The 22,641-nt window shown below is 37.5% G+C and overlaps 1 protein-coding gene across 1 annotated transcript in view; it reads left to right on the forward strand.

Moving 5' to 3' along the window:
- LOC112045388 (equilibrative nucleoside transporter 1) overlaps positions 1-22,641 on the forward strand; it is a 69,359-nt gene that overhangs the window by 37,478 nt on the left and 9,240 nt on the right. The window contains exons 4-8 of the mRNA XM_052888904.1: positions 12,158-12,398; positions 14,069-14,214; positions 15,186-15,418; positions 17,086-17,281; positions 22,154-22,269. Coding sequence (XP_052744864.1) covers positions 12,158-12,398; positions 14,069-14,214; positions 15,186-15,418; positions 17,086-17,281; positions 22,154-22,269 — 932 coding nt within the window. The remainder of the gene's footprint in view (positions 1-12,157; positions 12,399-14,068; positions 14,215-15,185; positions 15,419-17,085; positions 17,282-22,153; positions 22,270-22,641) is intronic.

The following is a 22,641-nucleotide window of genomic DNA, read 5'->3' on the forward strand; positions in this document are numbered from 1 at the left end:
CAACAAATCGAACGTTAATTTTTTCTACTGCAGAGTAAGTTTTTTAACACATTTTTTATGTTATTCCTACGATTTTTATGTATGACTTTTACCGATCACAGCCAAAAAATTATGCCAGAGATACAATGTGTTGTACATCTATCTTAAAAACATGATGATTTAGGAAGGATTCCAATAATGTAAGATATTAGTATATTATTTTCAAAAACTTCGTCACAACTTAATATTTCGTTATTTTAGTAATTCTTGATGTCAGCAATCAACGTGTAGAGTATGTTGTATTATGTACGGGACACCATGTATATGAAGATATTATGTACTTTATGCCATTACTATGAGGTGTTTTTAACCTTCACAAAAACTGACTATCATATGAAGTCACTTTAAAAATAATTCTATCTTAAACAAAAAGAATATTCAAAACCAGGCTGGAATTTTCACATTATCCGTAACCGCAAAGGCTTATTATAACCTCTTGTTCAAGGACATATTTAAAAGAAACATACAAACGTTTATTTTTAAGTAGTAGTAGGGCTTTTTGTGACAAACTTAAGTAAACTCGGGGAAGTATTACCGTCGTTAAGCATAGATATATATCGTTAAGCTGGGACGTGATTCGCTATATTCGTCAATGTAATATTCGCCCATAACAAGTTTTATTAGAATGTAAACATTTGTATGGGATGCCAAAAATAAAATGTCACTAACAACGAAGTTGCCATGGAGTTAAGCGATGTCACATCGCTGAAACTTTACAGAATGCAGGGGCTGTTATTCCTCCTGTTAACCCCTCACATTCTGCCAGGAGACTGTTAGTCGAATAAGGGTTGATAATGACTTACAACTAATTTCGTTTTAGTGTGAAATAAACCACGAATTTTAGTAAAATGAAACTCTTTCAAAATGACTAATATTCCTCTTTCCGTTCCTGGAAAAGATAAGGCAGTTTATTAAACTCACTAATGCACTTTTTTCGCAGAACAGACACTGAGTATATTTATTACTAACGAACGCCCGCGACTACGCGTCATAATAGATGTAAACTTTCAACCCCTATTTTAACCCCTTTCTATTTATATATTTGTATGCCCACTAAGTAATTATTTTACAAAAATACCTGTCGCTCAAAACATAAACTATTTATAATAAAAAAACTTCAACCCCTCTTTTGCCCTTTAGGGGCAGAATTTTGAAAATCTTCCAGATGTCATTATTTTTTATATTTTTCCAGTAGTACACATCAAATTATACAAAATATGTACCTAACTTGAAAAATGAAGGACTTTACATACAAACTTCCAACCTCTATTTCAACCTTTATAATTTAATTTTCGCCACAAAAAGTATCCTAAATATTTATATAATTTTCGTATTATGGTCTCTAATCGTGCCAAGTTTCATTTAAATTCATTCAGTAGTTTCAGCGTGATGCCCGGTCAATATTTATTGTCATTTTATTTTTGGCTTTAATATCGATTATACTTATAATGCCCATCAACTACTTTTTCAAAAAATGTTCAATGTACAGAATTTTATCTGTTATAGTTTTATTATAGGTAGGTAGCTAGTAAGTATATTACCTAATGTAACAATTTAGAGTATTTAAACGTAAAAAAACTTACTGTAGAGTCTAATTAGACTACCCATTATCCTTGCAACCAGTGGCGTATTCATAAGATGGGGCCCCAGATCAATCGTCCGGACTGGGGCCACCACCCCCCCACCTTTAGTTTCGGTTAGTGGCGTATTCATTAGATGGTTGCCCCTGAACAATCGTCCGGGCTGGGGCCACTACGCCCACCCTTTTGTTACGGTAAGTGGCGTATTCATTAGATAGGGCCCCATAACAATCGTCCGGGGTGGGGCCACCACCCCCACCCTTTAGTTACGGTTAGTGGCGTATTCATTAGATGGGGCCCCTGAACAATCGTCCGGGCTGGGGCCACTACGCCCACCCTTTTGTTACGGTTAGTGGCCTATTCATTAGATGGGGCCCCTGAACAATCGTCCAGGCTGGGGCCACTATGCCCACCCTTTTGTTACGCTTAGTGGTGTATTCATTAGATGGGGCCCCTGAAGAATCGTCCGGGCTGGGGCCACTACGCCCACCCTTTTGTTACGGTTAGTGGCGTATTCATTAGATGGGGCCCCTGAACAATCGTCCGGGCTGGGGCCACTACGCCCACCCTTTTGTTACGGTTAGTGGCGTATTCATTAGATGGGGCCCCAGAACAATCGTCCGAGCTGGAGCCACCACCGCCGCCCTTTAGTTACGGTTAGTGGCGTATTCATTAGATGGGGCCCCAAAACGATCGTCCGGGCTGGAGCCACCGCCCCCGCCCTTTAGTTACGCCATTACTTGCAAAAGTTGAAATTTTAGCTTCAAATGTTAGTCAAAACAACACTCCTGAAACGAATACACTCATACCAATGAGTGACCTAATTATTCTAACATCTCTATTCAATTAGCTCTTCGTATTGATTCATTCATCACTCGCTCTGAATAGATCATATTAACAAAGTTGGGCCGTTACTTATACTCTATCTATACATATATCGTCGACAGTACGAACTATATCGTACATCTCGGTAGTTACATTTGTGTATCGTATTAGTTCATTTGCCACAAATGCTCTCAGAATGAATCACAATAGAATCGTAATCAGTTAACGTCGAGTCATCTTTTCATCGACCGATACGATGTCTACACATCGTTGACAACACGATCTATATCGTTATGTCTCTGTATTAAATTACTTTGCATTAAATACGATCTCGACAGCATTGCAGTAATAATAATCTATATATATCCCTACTTATAATATATATTTCCAAAATAACTATCAGGGGGTGATTAGTGATCGTTACTGATGCCAAAAATTCAATCAGTAAAATTTTTGTCTGTCTGTCGGTCTTAATTTTAATGATACTTGTTGTTAAGTACAATTATTCTTCATATTCCTGGGCAGGTTATAGTATACTTGTCATCATGCTACGATCAATAGGAGCAGAGCAGTGAAGGGAAATGTTGGGGAAACGGGAGAAGTTACTCCATTTTCACAGTGATACTACTTGGGCTGGAATAAAGAGGTCTAAGGGTGGACGAAGTCGCGGGCGTCCGCTAGTTGCTAATAAGAGTGATATCTATCACATAACATGGAAAACGTTAATTTTTAATTCCATGGTAACCATTGACTGTAACATCGCAGATCTTGTATTGCACTGTAATGTAACTCATCTGTCGCTGAGCATGGTGTTAGTCCTGGGACTAGCTCTGTCACAGTAACTATACTATAGCCTTTCTTTATGAGAACTGTTGTCATCATCATCATCATATCAGCCGATGGACGTCCACTGCAGGACATAGGCCTTTTGTAGGGACTTCCAAACATCACGGTACTGAGCAACAAGCATCCAGCGAATCCCTGCGACTCGCGTAATATCGTCAGTCCAACTGGATGGGGGTCGACCAACAACACTGCGCTTACTAGTGCGGGTTCGCCAATCCAGCACTTTGGGACCCCAACGTCCATCGGCTCTTCGAACTATTTCTAATTTCTTTGTTGGTAAACAGTACTCATCAAGAAAGGCTATAGTATAGTCTTAAAACCTTACAGTTTATTTTGCTACAAGTACGACCACCGGTACGATATCGGCTATCGTGTCGGCTAATGTAAATATTCCAACCAGTCGGCGAGCTTCACTATCAATTAATTAAATGGTTAATTTAATAGACTGGTTGCCTAGTCCAGTGGCGTAGTGTGGGTGTTGAGACTTCGCCCATGTCTAGACTAATCTAGAGTCTAAGTCTCATCATCAAGCCCCCTTCTCTTACAGTAGTAACTGTCCCGAAAAAAATATCTTTCTAAATATATAAAACCGAAAGGTCATTTACATCACGACATATCGAAAACCGCTTGATAAAAAAAGATGAAATTCGGCAGGGAGGTAGTTTATAGTTAGTAGATTAAGAGTCCACTAAGAACGGATTTTCGATAGGACCGGATTAACGCTATAGTCTGGCAAGTTCCTAGATAAGACTCCCATCATATGCGGGCTACGGGGAAAGACTGCGCGGGTGTGAAATCGTGCGTGCGGGGAAGTGACGTTTATCCGTCGTGGGTTTTCATTCATCGCTACCGGCCCGCGCGCATCATCGGGAGTGTTACGAACGAAGTTGCCAAGCTATAGTTAAATATATTCCACCAAGGTTTTGCTGACTACAACACATACTCGATAACCAGACGATACATATTAAAATGTAATAAAACATCACAGTATACCGATTAGAAATTATAGCTTTTTTCATTCCTCTTCTTTTTTTAGCGTCTCAATAGCCGGATCAGCATTCCATCACAAACGGGGCTACTTTAGGTTTTTCAATTTGTTGTTCCAGCATTTACAATAAGCCAGCGACTGCGATTAGCTTTGTTTTTTAACCGACTTCAAAAAAAGGAGGAGGTTCTCAATTCGAGTATGATTTTTTTGTGCTAAACCTGTTTTGTATTAATTTAAGTCGATTCTGAAAGAGCCACATGAAAGAACACTATCTGTAAAAGCTTAAGCTTTGTGATATTCTTACATGGCTTGAATTAATACATCACCGGTTTAGCACCGCCTTCAAAGTGATCAGCAGGTAGAACATGGTATGATGTTATTTTTCACTTTTTAGTTTAGTTGGTACGTTTTATTTTTTTGAAGTAGGTTGTATTTTTTTAATATTTTTTTTTAATAATAAACATATTATTATGATTTAATAGTAGCTGTCTTTGAAGTCAGTTAAGTCGAGACACAAGGCTTCGTGATGACCCTTTTAGTGAGCCGTGGGCGAGCGCCCATTTCGCCCACGCTTAGCTACGTCACAGTCGCCTACCCATTTACCAAATATCATAATACAACAAAAAATATGTAAGTGGTGCGCAATATAGGTCTACAGCAGGCCTAAAAAGCGTCAACCACTCGCATGAGAATAATGTCGACCGATAGCGGATTATTTTTCCTCTCAACGCAATGAAAGAGAGAGCAATAGTAATAATGTTTTGAGTCTGTCGCTATTGGTCGACATGTATCTTTCATTCGTCGCGAGATATTGCGTGAAGTAATGTCAATAGCATAGTACACAATATGTTCTTATTCTAAAACCTGTTTAGCGCGAAAGCTGGATAGATTCGAAAAGCTGAACGAAAGCAATGATGTTAAATACTGTTAGATGTGTTACTAGGTCATGAAAAATGAGGCGCTCAAAAGAGGTAATTTCCACATCTCAATGTAAGTTGTGGTCAAAACGAACGTTCTTTAAACAAATAATACCTAAATATCGTCTACAATGTCGATTTGTGTGTTCAGGAAGTGTAAAAACTATATATACATAAATAAATTAAAGAAAATTATGCATGTGTGCGCTCAGTGTAGTATTTTACATTATACAGCCTATTATTCGAATTTCTTTTTGCGGTGATTTTGTAGGGACGTAACCGATATGTAGTATAAAATTATCATTAAACGAAAGAGCACACGCACCTTCATTTCTCGTTTAGATACGACGTTTTACATAAGAATTAAAATAAAACGTTGTTAGTAGTCATATTAGTCTCAAAGACACATTAAAGTTGCAAAATAAAACCATTGTCTTTCTATTACCGAGCCATTGGCATGGTTAATTTTATTTTTTGATGGAAATTATCCCACAACCTGAAAAAAATATATGAATTTGCTAATATCGGCAGAACAAAGTAATAAATAAAAAAAATCTCAAAAAAAAGGTAAACGTAGCCACCAATATTATAAATGCGAAGTGTATTTTATTTTTTCACGGCTAAACTACTGAACCGTTTTGGATGCGAATTTCGCGCGATAGGAGTGGCGGGTGTTGGCTAATATTATATCTATATTCTTTTATTCTATCTAACTATTCTTATCTAGTGTTGCAGAGATCGTTTATTTCACTTTCTAAATTTACATAAGTTAGTGCGAGTTTGGAACCTTTTTTTTAGGAGTAGTAAAACTACTACTACTAGAGATTATGCCTATCTATGTTATCTATCTTTGAGAAACATCATGAACTTTTCTAGGATAGTGAACTCGCTAGCAATACTAACAAGAAGTTTAAATCTGAAATCGCCAAGTGGCACAGATGGGCGAGCCGTGTTCTGGACTAAAGCGCTATAACTATAATTTATCGCGTAGGCACCGCGTAATGTAGCATTTTTCACTGCAATGCGTGAGCCTGCGGCCGTTCTGTAGTGATGATCCGATAAAATATCGATACTTTTGTTTCTATATATGCGGTAGTAGAAAATGTATAGTAGTAGACCACGTCCAGGGATCTAGGGATGCAGCCATGCTTATTAATGTTATCGAGCAGTATCACCGTCTCTGTATTGAGGGGTAAAACTGAAGACAATGTTAAGCGAATGCATTAGCATTGCACGACTACAACATGTCTGCAAAGTCTCCATGCGGTCATGCCTCTTTTACAGTTGATGGTTTTACATTTAGTACAACATTCATTTGTGGCCAGTATGTAGTACAAATAGTAGGAAAACAATATACATATATAAACCTCAATTTTGCAATCTGTTCGTTCCATCAACAACCTATCTACTACAAAATTAAAAAAAATATATTATTTACTGCTCTATAATTGTTGTTGGCAGCGACACTTACATAATTGGAATCAGACATCACAAGGTAAGTTTGTTTGATTCTTAATTATAAAGCTGAAGAGTTTGTTTGTTTGTTTGATTTTTAGATAGCCCATTTATCGAGGAAGGCTATAGGCTATATATTATCGCCATATTCCAACGGGAACGGGAACCATGCGGGTGAAACCGTGTGGCGTCAGCTAGTCCTTAGATAAAACATCCACCATGAGAACTTAAAACCGATGAAAACTATCGATAACATTATCTGTATCGATAGTTCCGACTTTTAGTACTCTTTATTTAACTATCCGAAGACGAATGAAGTAATTACCTACTCATTTTTGCACGAATTGTACTTTAGTGGTACCGAAAAGAGAAGTATCGATGGGTTTATGTAATTCGATGTTTACTAAGTACCTACTCGTGTATTTAAGTATCCGAACACATTAGTGAAGTAAAAATTTTAGTATCGATAATTTAGTTTAGCGGTACAGGACCATCACTAGTTTCGCTGCGGGGGTTACGGCAAAGTTTCCTAAATTAAACGTTGCCATTCAACTTTGTAGGTGCCGCATAATGTTGCAATAAACTAAACGGCTAAGAAACGGTTTCCGTTACATTGTTTTACGATTTACATGGTGTTATGGTTTATTTTTTATTGAAGTTTGGCCAAGTAGGGTTCCGTGTTTCCGTCTTAGCTAAGCTTAACATTACATTTAATACACGCATCCTCTATTTCTATTAATATTTGTTTCTATTTCTTTAGACGAACATTTCAATTAAAATTTAATTTAAAAAGAAAAAAAAACACCTGAAATCTAATGAATTATTTTAAGCGTCGTCTTCCTTCTTATCTCAATGATCTAAAAGTTCTAATAGTTGTTGAAAATATGGGTGAAATTTAGAGCCTTCTAGATGTGGCTTAAGCCATAGTAGGTACCTCTACCTACTAGTATAGCTTAAGCGTTTAGCGTTTATGTTCTGTTTTTTTTATTCTTTACAAGTTAGCCTTTGACCACAATCTCACCTGATGGTAAGTAATGATACCATCCTTAGATCTTAATAGAAGCGGGTTAACTTGTTAGGAGGAGGATGAAAATCCACACTCCTTTCGGTTTTGTGATTCAAGACATAGAACTAGAGCCTTACTGAGTGACCAGACTTTTGTGATTTTATTAAAAACTGTCAGCCGCATGGGCTATATTGAAAAACACCATTAAAGATTAAACTTTAAGGTTCATAAGAAAGTTTTCCTCTCTCATACTTACTTTTACCCTATCTAAAGCTTTGGTCTCTTGATCGTGCCTGACTGCGACGGAACAAAAGATCACTCTTGACGTTTATCATACGACTAGCTGACGCCGCGCGGTTTCACTCGCGTGGTACCCGTCCCCGTAGGAATACGGGGATAATTATAGTCTATAGCCTTCCTCGATAAATGGGCTATCTAACACTAAAATAATTTTTCAAATCGGACCAATAGTTCCTGAGATTAGCGCGTTCAATCAAACAAACAAACTCTTCAGCTTTAGTATAGATTGCGTTTCCTACGATCAAGAGACCATAGCTATAGGAGGATGGAGTGTCAAGCTTACAGCTTTTATAAAAAAGTCTTAATGGCTCTTGGTCCAATAATTCTAGCACTAAAACTCTACTAAAAGTAGTTTTCTCTTTGGTAGAATTCTCAGCAAACTGTGACATCTATTAGTCAAATTAAAGTCAAAAGTTTTCAAGATAAATCGCACGATTTCATGCAAGATTTCTTGTAAAATCCAAAGGTTAATTACTACGCAAATTCTCCGAATCACAGTGAAGATCTATAATTAGTGTTAACCAGAAAATCAAACTGATTAATCTTACTAAATACCAAGGCATTACGAGTATAAGGTACATTCAATGCGTAACGACTGTGATCGTCGCGATCTTATGTAATGCCTGAATTAAAGGCCAAAACATATTTTATTTGTATTTTTATGAAGACACAGTCCGTTGACTATACGTTTAGTAATAAATTAAAAGTAATTTATTAAATCTGTTTGTGATTTCAAGAATAAATTATGTTGTAAACTTTCTGATAAACGAAAGAGTGCATTATGAACGTATGAGTAATATTATAATTAATATTAATTTTAATATACCAAAAAAATCTTTTTAAGACAGTGAGTTGAATGTCGTATCCTGTTATGATTAATTATAATATTTAAACAGCTGGGCTACCTTTGTGAGTAGGTATATTTATCTTTTCAAATAATACATTTCATAACATACATAGCAACAATATCATGTTTTTAGAATAGACTATTCCAATACCATATAAGACAAAGTATAAACCTAACTAAGGCTTATCTATGATATAGTTATTAAAATGAAAATAAAAATATTATTTACACATAATCTTAATATATTTCGTTAGTTGAATATGCAAGGCTTAAATAAATGATTTGTGGAATATGAAGGCAGTTCGAATAAAGTAAAGTCCTAAATTTTCTGATCTGGGCCAAGAAAAACAACCATAGGTTTACACAGGCTGATATGGGTCATGAATTTGGTGATACTGACGAAAGTGTGATTGAAGCCACTGAAAATGTATCTGACACTAGAAATATTATAGTTAAACCAAATTCAATTACACTGGATCCTTAAAAACGGTAGCTGATACGAAATAAAATTAGGAAAAACCCAGAAAAATGGAAGTTACGACCAATTGAAATGTGGTTTAAACTTCCCTATGAATAAAGCAATTGCAGATTATTCAAAGTTGTTTTAATATGACTGATAAACGTCCTGAATTAGAAGATTTAGAAGAGTATGTGATCGAGTTCGATAATACTGATACCAATAAACGTGTGACTGGTACCAATAAGCTTTTGGATAACAATAAACAAGAGCCTGGTACAAGTAAAAAAGACCCTGGTACAAGTAAAAACGAGGATGACACTAGTGCGAGTAAGTTACCTACTAGTATCATCAGCTCCTTTCACTTATCCCACATATGTGGGGTCGGAAAAATATGTCAATCTTTTCCATTCGTCTTTCATCATCATCATCATCATCATATCAGCCGGTGGATGTCCACTGCACGATATAGGCCTTTTGTAGGGACTTTCAAACATCACGATACTGAGCCACCTGCATCCAGCGAATCCCTGGGTCTCGCTTAATGTCGTTAGTCCACCTGGTGGGGGGGTCGACTAACACTGCGCTTTCTAGTGCGGGGTCGCCATTCCAGCACTTTGGGATCCCAACGTCCATCGGCTCTTCAAACTAAGTGCCCCGCCCACTTCAGCTTCGCAACTCGTTGAGCTATGTCAGGACTTTGGTTCTTCTGCGGATCTCGTCATTTTAATTCGATCACGCAGAAATACTCCTAACGTAGCTCGTTCCATCGCCCACTGTGTGAACTGAGCTTTCTTATGAGGCCCATAGTTAGCGACCAAGTCTCGAAACCATAGCTCATCACTGGCAACATACACTGATCGAAGACTTTTGTCTTCAGGCACTGAGGAATTTCAGACGAAAAGATGTCGCGATGTTTCCCATTCGTCTTTATTACTCGTCAACTCATTATCATCTCCCTTTACACACATGGCCTCGTTCACACACTCCAGCCATCTCTTCTTTGGCCTTCCTCTCCTCTTATGTCCTTCCACTTGCACATTCAACATTTTTCTACTAATATGACTTTCCTCCCTACGAATTACATGTCCATACCACGCTAACCTTCTACAGCTCAATTTTTCTGTCACTGGCGCCACTTTCAGACTTCCTCTTATATATCCATTCTTTATTTTTAAGTTACCGACTAGTAATTACTAATTAATCTAATTGTACGAGTATGTACGTATGATATAATTAATTCATTGTATATTTTAAACTCATAATATTTATGTAAATCCTATTTTGCGTATATATTTATAATAATACTAATGGACGCGCGCGACTTCGTCCGCGTGAAAACCCCTACCTTACCTTACAACTACCCTACCATACCCCTATTCAACCATACCCCTAACCTACCGTTACCCTAAGTATCCGATGTCCGTCTCCTGGTTCTAAGCTACCTCTCCACCAATCTTCACTGAAATCGGTCCAGTCGTTCATGTGTTATAAATAGTGTAACTAACACGACTTTCTTTTATATACAGGATATTCCGTAAATATTACGACATACTCTAGAGAGGATGATAGCTGACTTACTAAAGTAACGCAATATATGTTTAAAAGTAAATTTACGGTTTTTAAATTATATTTTCTTAATTCTCTGATGGTGGACTATTGGCTTAATCCCTTTCATTCTGAGAGGAGACTCGAGCTCAGCAGCGAGCCGAATATGAGTTTTGATTATGATGCTGACGATTCGTCTTTGTCTTTGCACTTCATTATTCTTTTTGAGTGCCTGATTAACTGTTACTTTATGCAAAAAATAAACGATTTACTAAAACAATAAACACTTTTAGACAATTTAAAATAACAATACTGGTTATATAAGTCAATTTAAATAGATGTTAAGTTCAATTATCTTAAACTTATTTAATTAATTATGGTTTTTATGTTTCTGGTGTAAAAAATATAAGTATTTTTGGAAAAGCACAAAACTTATTTTGCATTTACATATCAAAAGCGATTCGGTCGAGTCCTGAGGTGGACGGTTTTCTTGTGTTCATTGTAATATTATAATAAAAAAAATGGGATTTTCTCAGCCAATGGTTCAAAAAGGTATTGCTTTTGTTCATATTATTATAAGCGGCTTAAGTTTCTGTTTGTCGCCGATTGGTTGTTTGCGTAACTGTATTAGACAATGGGGTCAAGTTTTCATGGAGTAGGATAAGGGTAGGTTAGAGGTGGGATAGCTGTTAGGGTAGGGTAGGACAAGGATAGGGTAGGGTTGTGATAGCATAGCTTGACCGGGACCGCTAGTTACTAAATATAGTGCATTATCTAATTTGATTTTAAAATCTAATGTGATTTTTTATTACTTTAAACTAAATAAGGGCCATTTTGATATTGAATGTAAACTAGATTTAGTCCAATGTTTGTGGAGATACGGGTCTACGTAATGGGATACGAATCTTACAACTCCTTCCTTAGTCGAGCTATACTCTCATGATGACATGACACTCATGACAATCCCATGATATGCAGGCGACGGGGCGGGAAGGACTGTGCGGGTATGAAGTCGGCCGCGCGGAAGCATTGCTACCTCTTCCAGACCCGCGCGGACCATCGGAAGTGTTACGAACGAACTTGCCAAGCTATATTAGCTAGGTTACATACGTTGAAAAAAATGTCTTGCCTGCATCCAGCGAATCCCTGCGACTCGCTTGATGTCGTCAGTCCATCTGGTGGGGGGTCGACCAGCATCTTGGGACCCCAACATCCATCTGCTCTTCGAATCGTTCAGCCACTTCAGCTTCACGATTCAGGATCGTGATGTTTGAAGTCCCTACAAAAGGCCTGTGTCCTGGCGTAGACGTTCATCGGCTGATGATGAAACTTAAAATTTTCTGTTCTAGGCGTTGCTATGGAACTGGCTCCGCCCAAGGACAGATGGAACCTGATCTACCTGACTCTTCTGCTGCACGGCCTGGGGACGTTGACGGCTTGGAACATGTTCATAACAGCCAAGGATTACTTCGAGAAGTACAAGCTGGAGAACACACCGCATTATGCTGAAAACTTCATGACGTATGTCGGCTGGGCGTGCCAAGTGCCCAACTTACTGTTCAGTTGGACGAACATATTTGTCAAGATTGGGTAAGTTGATAATAGTGCGCTACTTCTTATTAATATTAGGAACAGCGAGGGATTACTTCAAAAAGTACGAAGTGGAGAACACACCGCATTAGACTGCCAGTACACGGAAGTGGAGCAAGGCAGCGGAGCAGTGAAATGGAGAAATATTAACCAATAGGATTGCACAAAGTCTCCGCTCTTCTTAAGTGGATAGGGACTTGCGAGCTAGTTTAAAAATTCATATTTAACCGGTAAACGGAGCAGCGGAACGGAGCGGGGTTAAATAAATTAAATTTAACATTAATTTATTTAACATAGTCTGTAACTCCGCTCCGCATTAGTCCGTTTCTCCGCTTCGCTCCCCCGCTCTGCTCTGGACGCCAGGCAGCCTTATGCTGAAAACTTTATGATGTATGTCTATGGGCGTCTCAAATGCTTAACTTACTGTTCAGTTGGACAAACATATTTGTTAAGATTGGGTAAGTTGGTGTAACACTATTTCTTACTAGTAACGAAATATTTTTTTTTTATACAAGTTAGCCCTTGTCTACAATCTCACCTGATGGTAAATGATGATGCAGTCTAAGATGGAAGCGGCCTAACTTGTTAGGAGGAGGATGAAAATCCACACTCCTTTCGGTTTCTACACGTCATCGCACCGGAACGCTAAATCGCTTGGCGGTACGTCTTTGCCGGTAGGGTGGTAACTAAGTGGGCAGATTGAGATTTTCTTAACTAAGCCAGACCTGGATTAGTTAAGAAAATCTCAATCTGCCCAGCCGGGGATCGAACCCAGGACCTCCGTTTTGTAAATCCACCGGGCATACCACTGCGCCACGGAGGCCGTCAAATGCCGCGATATGCATGACGTCATGCATATCGCGACCAACACACGATCAGATTCATCGGATGTCCTGCTGTTAGCGCTGCAGGCGCGTGGATTTATTGGATGATGAGTGGCTAGCATTATTCAAACTTCTTTTCTGTCTTATCGTAAAAGTAGCCAAATGGGCCGAATACCGAATAGTAACCGAATAGTCGTTGTAAATTGAAATGTCGTCTATTTAGTCTTCACTTTATATATTGTGTTTTCCCACTTCCCAACGCAGTGGTACACTATAAAGTGGTGGCATCACATCTAACCAGTGGGTACATTGACGCTTTGCTAAAACACACGCAGGCTTGTACTTGATGAGTCTGTGTGCACCTGAGTCTTGCTACAAATACAAACTACATACTCAATACATATAAATATAATTAAAATGTATGTCTGTCATTTCAAAATAACTGTGTTTTCTCAACCTAAACTTTTTATATGTTTGCCTATGCTTCTGTCTGTTTTTTTTTGGAACTGATTTTAATGAAACTTTAACTGGAGGACAGCAATATATATACTTTTTATCCCGAAAAAATTTAAGGTTCCCGTCGGATTTCTGAATTTTTTTTTAAGAAATTAAATATCATGTATCTCCATCGATAAAGGAAAAACATCGTGAGGAAATCTGCATATCTGAGAAATTTAATTCTCTACGTGTGTTAAGTCTAGCCCTGTAAACTATTGGCCTAACTCTTGGCTCACTATTAAGCACGAGAGGAGACTCGTACTCAATAGTGTGCCGAATATGGGTTGTTAATGATAAGCTGCTAATTCTCTTCGACCATAAGAAATCTACATGGTGAATTTGTTCCAGGGGTAACCTGACAACGCGGATCGTGTGGTCACTTTGTGTGGAAGTGCTCATATTTGTGGTCACGGTGGTTCTCGCCATGGTCGACAGCAGGGAATGGACGGAGATTTTCTTTATTCTCACCATTATCTTGGTCTTCTTGTTGAACGGTGAGACCACTTATAAATACAATTTAACTTGTTAATATGTCATAACCTCCTAGTACTTTTATCTTACTCTAGCCGACGCTCCGCGCTTTCACCCGCGTAGTTCCCGCTCCCGTGAGAATACGGGGATAAAATATAGATTATGACACTCACTAAAAACGTGGCTTTCTAGTGCTAAAATATTTTTTATAATCGGTTCGGTAGATCTAAAAATTACCCCTACAATACCAGTAACTTTACTTTTTTTTTAATAATATTGTAGATTTATAGAACCATAGTCTGCAATGACCGGAAAAATATGAGATGACAAATTCTCAGTCTTATTTTTATGAACGCCGAATGTTTGTTAGCTCAAAAAATTAGCTCATTGCATGACAGTGGCATAATTAATTAGTTTTAAGTTTATATATTCATTTATATGTTTCCAATTATAACATTTTTGCTGAGCTAAAATCGCCCACTTCCCAACGCAGTGGTGCCACCTATGTGGTGTCACCACTATCATCAGTGGGTACATCACTGCTCACTAAAACACACGCCAGTTTGTTTATAGACTTGTGTGCACCTAAGTTCTGCTACAATTGCATACCTCATCATGTCATCATCATCATCATTAAAGAGCAGTTGTGGTCATTATAGAGTCTAAACGTTATCACCTTAAGACTAAGTATGGTGGGTTTAAGCTCTAATCCCCTCTCCCATAGGGGTGGCTTTGAAAATACCGCTCTCGCTTTGGTTGTGAAGGGACGAATACGATACCCTTTAATGGGCCAATAAAGTCCCATTCTCTATAAGAAAATTCTTGACAGTGCATAAAAAAAATATGATAATGATAGATGAGTAAAACTTCTTTAAGCACGCTTGACTTGGGGAGTTACCAAACGTGTAATCGTGCGAGGCGAACGGACATTGAGAGGGAGAGCTAAATAACTTTTATTGTAGTCGTATGGTCTAAATCACTAATTTAATTACAGGTTTTAACGCAATATTCCAAAACTCCGTATACGGACTGGCGGCGCGTTTACCTCCACAATACACCGGCGCGGTGGTCCTCGGCTCCAACATCTGCGGCACTTTGGTAGTGTTCATCCAATGGGCGTCCGATGTATTCACCAGCAGCTATAGGACGTCCGCGATATACTACTTCATAGCCGGCATGTTTGTGCTGCTCATATGCTTCGATACTTACTTCGCATTGCCTTTGAACGTGAGTGTATTATTTTTCTTGTCTTTTATCGTAAAAAGCAGCGTGTTTACCCCAAGAATAATCCGTGTCAAAGTAAAAAGGTATCTATTTCGTCCGATTTGAGTGTTAGATATCAATCCAATGTAAAAACTTTAAAATCTCCGGCACGTCAAGTAAAACTATAGCGTTTATTGTCGATCCTGTGTGTTAGACAACAAACTGTTTTTAGTGTTATATTGTATTATTCCCACTTCCCAACGCAGTGGTACACTATACAGTGGTGGTATCACATCTAACCAGTGGGTACATTGACGCTTTGCTAAAACACACGCAGGTTTGTACTTGATGAGTCTGTGTGCACCTGAGTCTTGCTACATACGAATAAACTTCAGTAAATAATAAATAATTTAAATCCGAAATTGAAATCCATCAATTTCGGATTTAAATTCCTATAGCATAATAGATATTGCGAGCTGGTTTATTGATTAATAAGATTTTCATATAAAATTAAATGTATTCCAAATGGTTTGACTAAAAAAAGTTCGTGTAAAGGGGTTTAAAAAGGACGAAACGAGAAAATATTTCAGATAGAAATGTATAATAGAGAGATGTATGTATAGGCGAAGGTAGTCGTGGGTTATTCAATTTATACCTACCATGTTTAATGGAGGTGTTCTTTGCATAATCACAGTAGGAACCTGGCGACTTCTTTCGCCTTTAAGTCTCCCTAATCCGACCCTGTCGCAGATTCCGGTCTTAGTGGAAGTCTACTAACTATAAACTACCTCTCTGCCACATCTTTGTATGTTAGGCGGTTTTGTGATGTTTCGACCTTTCACTTTTAATACATAATATGAAGTTCCTTAACGCGGGTTGCGAAAGGGGGCTGGACGGAAAAAATTAAGACTAAAAGTTGTAACGACACTTTTTATTATAGTTGTAAATCTCATCTTTCTCTCTCTTTCTCTCTCTAATAAAAAGCAAGCTAGTTATTTTCGTTTCGTCTTACTGTTTTGCATTGAACAGTGTGGTGTTGCGACCATTATTTTTGTTGAGTGTGTCAGGTTTTTGTACATAATAAATAATGACATCTTCGTTCCATCTGGGTGTCCTTTGACATCTCTTAAGTTTTTTTATTTCACCCGCGTGGTTTCCATTATCGTTGGAATACGGAGGAAAAAATAGCCTATAGCACTCGAGGATAGTGTAGCTTCCCAACAATGAAAGAATTTTTCAAATTGGTTCAGTAGTTTCAGAGCCTATTCAATGCGAACAAACAAAGAAATCGTTTCTCTTTATAATATTATTTTTTCCTTTTCTTTTTTTATTTTTTATTCTTTACAAGTAAGCCCTTGACTACAATCTCACCTGATGGTAAGTGATGATGCAATCTAAGATGGAAGCGGGCTAACTTGTTAGGAGGAGAATGAAAATCCACACCCCTTTCGGTTTCTACACAGCATCGTACCGGAACGCTAAATCGCTTGGCGGTACGTCTTTGCCGGTAGGGTGGTAACTAGCCACGGCGGAAGCCTCCCACCAGCCAGACCTAGACCAATTAAGAAAATCTCAATCGGCCCAGCCGGGAATCGAACCCAGGACCTCCGTCTTGTAAATCCACCGCGCATACCACTGCGCCACGGAGGCCGTCAAAAGCCGTCATATTATATCTTTTGTTCCAATTCCAGAGATTCTACCGCTACCATGAAACATTACAAGAGCGCACTCTACGCGTCAACCCAGCGTTGGCTGCAACCAATCAGAACGCACCTGTGCAGCAGAAGACGCCGTACGGTCTCATAGTGAGGCAGTCGTTCATGCAGCTGTACAACATCTTCATTGTCTTCTTTGTCACGCTCGCCATCTTCCCCGCGATCCATTCAGGTGAGAGAAAGAGACGAATATAACAAACTTTGTCGCGACCAATCCGAACGCACCAGTGCAGCAGAAGACGCCGTACGGTCTCATAGTGAGGCAGTCTTTCATGCAGCTGTACAACATCTTCATTGTCTTCTTTGTCACGCTCGCCATCTTCCCCGCGATCCATTCAGGTGAGAGAAAGAGACAAATATAACAAACTTTGTCGCGACCAATCAGATCGCACCAGTGCAGCAGAAGACGCCGTACGGTCTTATAGTGAGGCAGTCCTTCATGCAGCTGTACAACATCTTCATTGTCTTCTTTGTCACGCTCGCCATCTTCCCCGCGATCCATTCAGGTGAGAGAAAGAGACAAATATAACAAACTTTGTCGCGACCAATCAGAACGCACCAGTGCAGCAGAAGACGCCGTACGGTCTCATAGTGAGGCAGTCTTTCATGCAGCTGTACAACATCTTCATTGTCTTCTTTGTCACGCTCGCCATCTTCCCCGCGATCCATTCAAGTGAGAGAAAGAGACAAATATAACAAACTTTGTCGCGACCAATCAGAACGCACCAGTGCAGCAGAAGACGCCGTACGGTCTTATATGAGCCAGTCCTACATGCAGCTGTACAACATCTTCATTGTCTTCTTTGTCACACTCGCCATCTTCCCCGCGATCCATTCAGGTGAGAGAAAGAGACAAATATAACTAACTTTGTATATATTGAGTATACTTCCAGATTGGTCCCATTTATTTTTTTATGAAAATTGGTTAAGTAATTTTGTGTTAAAATTAAAATAACTGAAATACGTTTTTGAAGTCGTTTCCATTTTTATGTTAAAAAATTATAGATTATTTTTACTATTTCCGTTTTATCTATTAATTACGGGACACCCTGTATATTTCCCACTTCCCAACGCAGTGGTGCCATCTATGTGGTGTCACCACTATCATCAGTGGGCACAGTATTGCTCACTAAAACACACGCAAGTCTGCTTATAGACTTGTGTGCACCTAAGTTCTGCTACATTGTTATACCATAAAAAAATCACGATCTAATTATAAAATAAACTTCCATTTCTATTAATAGTTATTAAAATCGTAAAACTAAAATTAATAGTAATGATTTAATCAAAAATCCAATCTAATTATAAAATAAAATTGCATTTACTTATTTTTCCAGTATGGAAAATTTGTTAATATTGAAATGAATTCGTTATTAACTTTTTACATTATAGCTATTAATAGTTAGTGAAGTCGTAAAATTAAAATTATAAGTAATGATCGTTCCATATGATAACTCGAAATATTTACGTATTTTAGTAAATATTTTATCTACAACAGTATCTAACAAGATAGAACCTAAATCCGTACTTAATATGGCTCACTGTTGGGCACGAGTCTCCTCTCAGAATGAGCGGGGTTAGGCCTTAGTCCACCACGCTGGCCCAATGGATTGGCAGACTTCACACACGCAGAGAATTAAGAAAATTCTCTGGTATGAAGGTTTCCTTATGATATTTTTCCTTCGCACGTGATATTTAATTTTTTTAAATGCACATTGTAACTGAAAAAGTTGGAGATGCATTTCGGTCCGGTTCGAACCTACGCCCATCGAATCGAAGGCAGAGGTCATATCCACTGGGCTATCACGGTACTTAATATTATAAACGCGAAAGTATCTTTTTAATTTTGATGAATTTTGATATAGAGATAAATTGGATCTTGTAGCGCAACGTAGGCTACTTATTGTTGCGAAAATACAAATAAATGTGGTTGAAGTTTTTCATGATTAAAGTTAAATTTGTGTATTTGAATTAGTAGTAGTAAGTTATATTCATGATAATTGGTACATTGAATAATGTTTAAAATTAATGGGGTTAAAACAAAGATGAAAAACTAGCGGACGCCCGCGACTTCGTCTGCGTGGAATTTAGTTTTTGACAAATCCCTCCGAAACCATGGATTTTTTCGGGATAAAAAGTAGCCAGGTGTTAATCCAGAGTAAAATCTATGTCCATTCCAAATTTCAGCTAAATCGCTTCAGAAGTAGCGGCGTTATAGAGTAACAAACATCCAAACATACATCCAAACATCCACACAAACTTTCGCGTTTATAATATTAGTAGGATTACACTATTTTTTTCGCAGATAAAGTCACGAACGTCCACTAGTTATAAATTCCACATCATATAATAAAACAAATGTAAATCCTATATTATCGGTTTATAGATTACACTATAGTTTTATATAATAAACTATAATAAGCCTAAACATACGACATCGGAGAATCTAGTAGCAGTTTGATATTGTTAATGTCACGTAACGTAAACGCGAATTTCTAAGGAATTGAAACAGCGCCATCTAGTGGCACTACTGCACAACTGTTTCAATTAAATATAAATTTGCGTAAACGTTAACCTGATAGTAACAGTATGAAAATATCTCCCACTAGGCACACAGAACGGTATTTCCCCGCGACCGATTACACCATATACCACGTAATGAATACGTTTGCGTCATGCTCGTTCACCAATCACAGAGCGTAGCCTACCTCACGCTATCGAAGTGTTTAAACGTTTGCACTATATATGCAGACTAAGCTGCACTTCCATCGGTCCTCCTATGGGCTTCTTCATTAACCGACTCGTCGGTCGCCACCTCAGTGTCGGTGAGTCTGGTGGATTCCGAATCCACTCAGAGTCAGTCAGTCACTTTCCCATGGTCTTATAGACAACAACCCTATTCCTTTCAACCCTCCCCAACCTCTGGAAAATTCCTACAGTCACCTCTAAAAGGGCAGTTAAAGGAATTTGGAACTTCATTCAGACTACCGTCACAATGGGGTTTAAAGTGCGACCAGCGAATGCTCGTGGAGGGGTCTGTGATCCCTACCATGAGGCGGGATGGGGGCACTTAAGGGTTGAATCTGCCTACCACAGTAGAGTCGCTCTAAAGTGAACCTTCTCGCTTGGAATACGAAGGATCCCATAGGAGGTACCCTATGACTGGTAAAACAGTAGTTCCTCAATTTACAAAAAACGCCAAAACCAACCTTTTGTTTTTTTTTTTAATTTATAGTTTTACGACTTTGCTATTGATTTTTTTTTGTTTTGTCTTAATTTGTTTAAATTGTAGTATGCCAGATATGACTGAATACATTTGAATGTACCTATGTGTTTTTAGCAAATAAAGAATTAACTAACTGAAGTACTGTACAAGTACGTACACCAATCTTCATTAGGCTATATTATTATTTTTTTTAATTTCTTTTGATTTTGTAACTACATATATACTCAGAGGCACAATTATTCGCCCACTTATATACTCGCGTCATATTAAAGTGAGCGGATAATTGTGCCTCTGAGTATATATTGTGTCACTTTGGACTTTTCTAGATCTTGATAGAAATTAAGTTTTTCACTTATCCTGCGAAAACCATGAATTTTTCTGATATAAAAAGTAGCCTATAAGTTGCTTAGTAACCGCTATATTGCAGTAAAAATGCTATTAAAATCGGTTCGGCTGTTCGAGACAAAATTTAAAAACAGTTGTATTGTGGAAACAACTTAATGTACTTAAGAAAATTTTTTATTGTTTTGAACCACAAACAGAATTAGAATCAGAATTAGAATCGTTTATTTGCAAGAAACATTAAATTTAGTTATACAAAGATGTTCTTATGTTTCACCATTAATAGGTATACAAATTTTTAATTAATAAAATTAAAATTAAATGACATTAAGTTTAAATTAAATATAATTACAACTATTATTTTAAAGTATCCGTAAAGTACTCTTCTATGGAGTAGTAACATTTATGTATTAGAAACATTTTAGTTTTTCTTTAAGTGTAGGCACAGTAGATGTGGTGTAGGTTTGCTGATGCTTATGTCTGACAGGTGTTGCGGCTAGTTGTTATAAATTTTAGGAGCCATGTGTAATATATTTTTGTTAAATAGGGATGATGACAGTTTTTTAATTTGTATATAAATTAAGAGTACGCTAATAGTAAAGCAATTTTGTAAAAGTAACAGGGTATCTGCGATCATTTGAATTTATTAAAAAATGACACATTTAATGTAAGGAAGCTAAAACTGTATGAATTTTCATCTAATTACGATAAAATATTTTTAGTAGATTTTGAAATTTTATAATCTTATTTATTTTGCAAATATCCAGTCAATCTTTGCTTTTTATGTATAAATTAGTTAACATTGACCTTAATTACCCGAATGTATCATAAAAATTAGAGATGCGCCGAGTAACACTTTTGCCGAGTAACGAGTACCGAGTTTTACTCGGTTAAATTTTTTTTCAACCGAGTACTCGGCCGAGTAACTCGGTTCAATCAAATTCTCATTTCGCGTGCATAAACAAGTATAAATTAAATTCAATTCAAAATTGTTTTTTCAAGTAAGCTTATTTTATAAGCACTTTTGAAACGTCAAGTTTGACAGCTATTTGTAGTGAAACTACCACCAGCTCAGAAAGCGCAGTCTCCTGTTGAGAAGAGCGACGGGAAACTCAACAGTTGCTCTTTTAAATCTTTCATTTTAATTTTATTTAAATTTAATTGAGATTTTGCAAAGATTTCCTAAATTACTAACAGATACTTTTTGATTAACACTGTTGTTTTAATTATATGTACCTAAATAATGCTTTTCTTTAACAAGATATACTCGGCATTCACCGACCGAGTTATTCGGCCGAGTACGAGTATCAAAAAATCCGCCGAGTACGCCGAGTACCGAGTTTCAACCGAGTACTCGGCCCATCTCTAATAAAAATCAATATATTCAAACCTAGTCATCATCCCCATTGCGCTGATAAATGTTTTATGTTTTACAGACGCTTCTATTTTATTTATATGTATCGTTTGTCTTTTCAGATATAAAACCGATGTCGGAAGGTTTCCTCGGCAGTAACTTCGTGCGCCTCACATGTTTCTTGACGTTCAACTTGACGGCCATGATTGGCAACATCACGGCCAGTATGTGGCAATTTGTGAGTTTTTTTTTTAAATTTCTTTACAAGTTAGCCCAGAGTTCCCCAAACTTTTTCGTGTCGTAGACCCCTTGCCATGTTTTTCCGTGTTGGGTAGACCCTCTAATTACCAGATATTGATTTCCTGTAAATTTCTAACTGTAGTGAAGTTTAGTGTTAAAAACTTTAAATAAAAACACATGTAATTTAATACATTTATTAATTGAATTTAAATTAAAACTACTCAAAATCAAATTTTGTATCTGTTATGTAAATGTAAAATAAACATAAAATAACATAGGCAATAAGTCAATATTTTTAGTGAGAAGGATGAACCTGATGCTTTAATAATAAAGATATAAGATAGTATAATGTAAGTAAATAGGTACTAAC

This window comes from Bicyclus anynana, chromosome 24 (assembly GCF_947172395.1).
Source record: "Bicyclus anynana chromosome 24, ilBicAnyn1.1, whole genome shotgun sequence".
Taxonomy (NCBI): domain Eukaryota; kingdom Metazoa; phylum Arthropoda; class Insecta; order Lepidoptera; family Nymphalidae; genus Bicyclus; species Bicyclus anynana.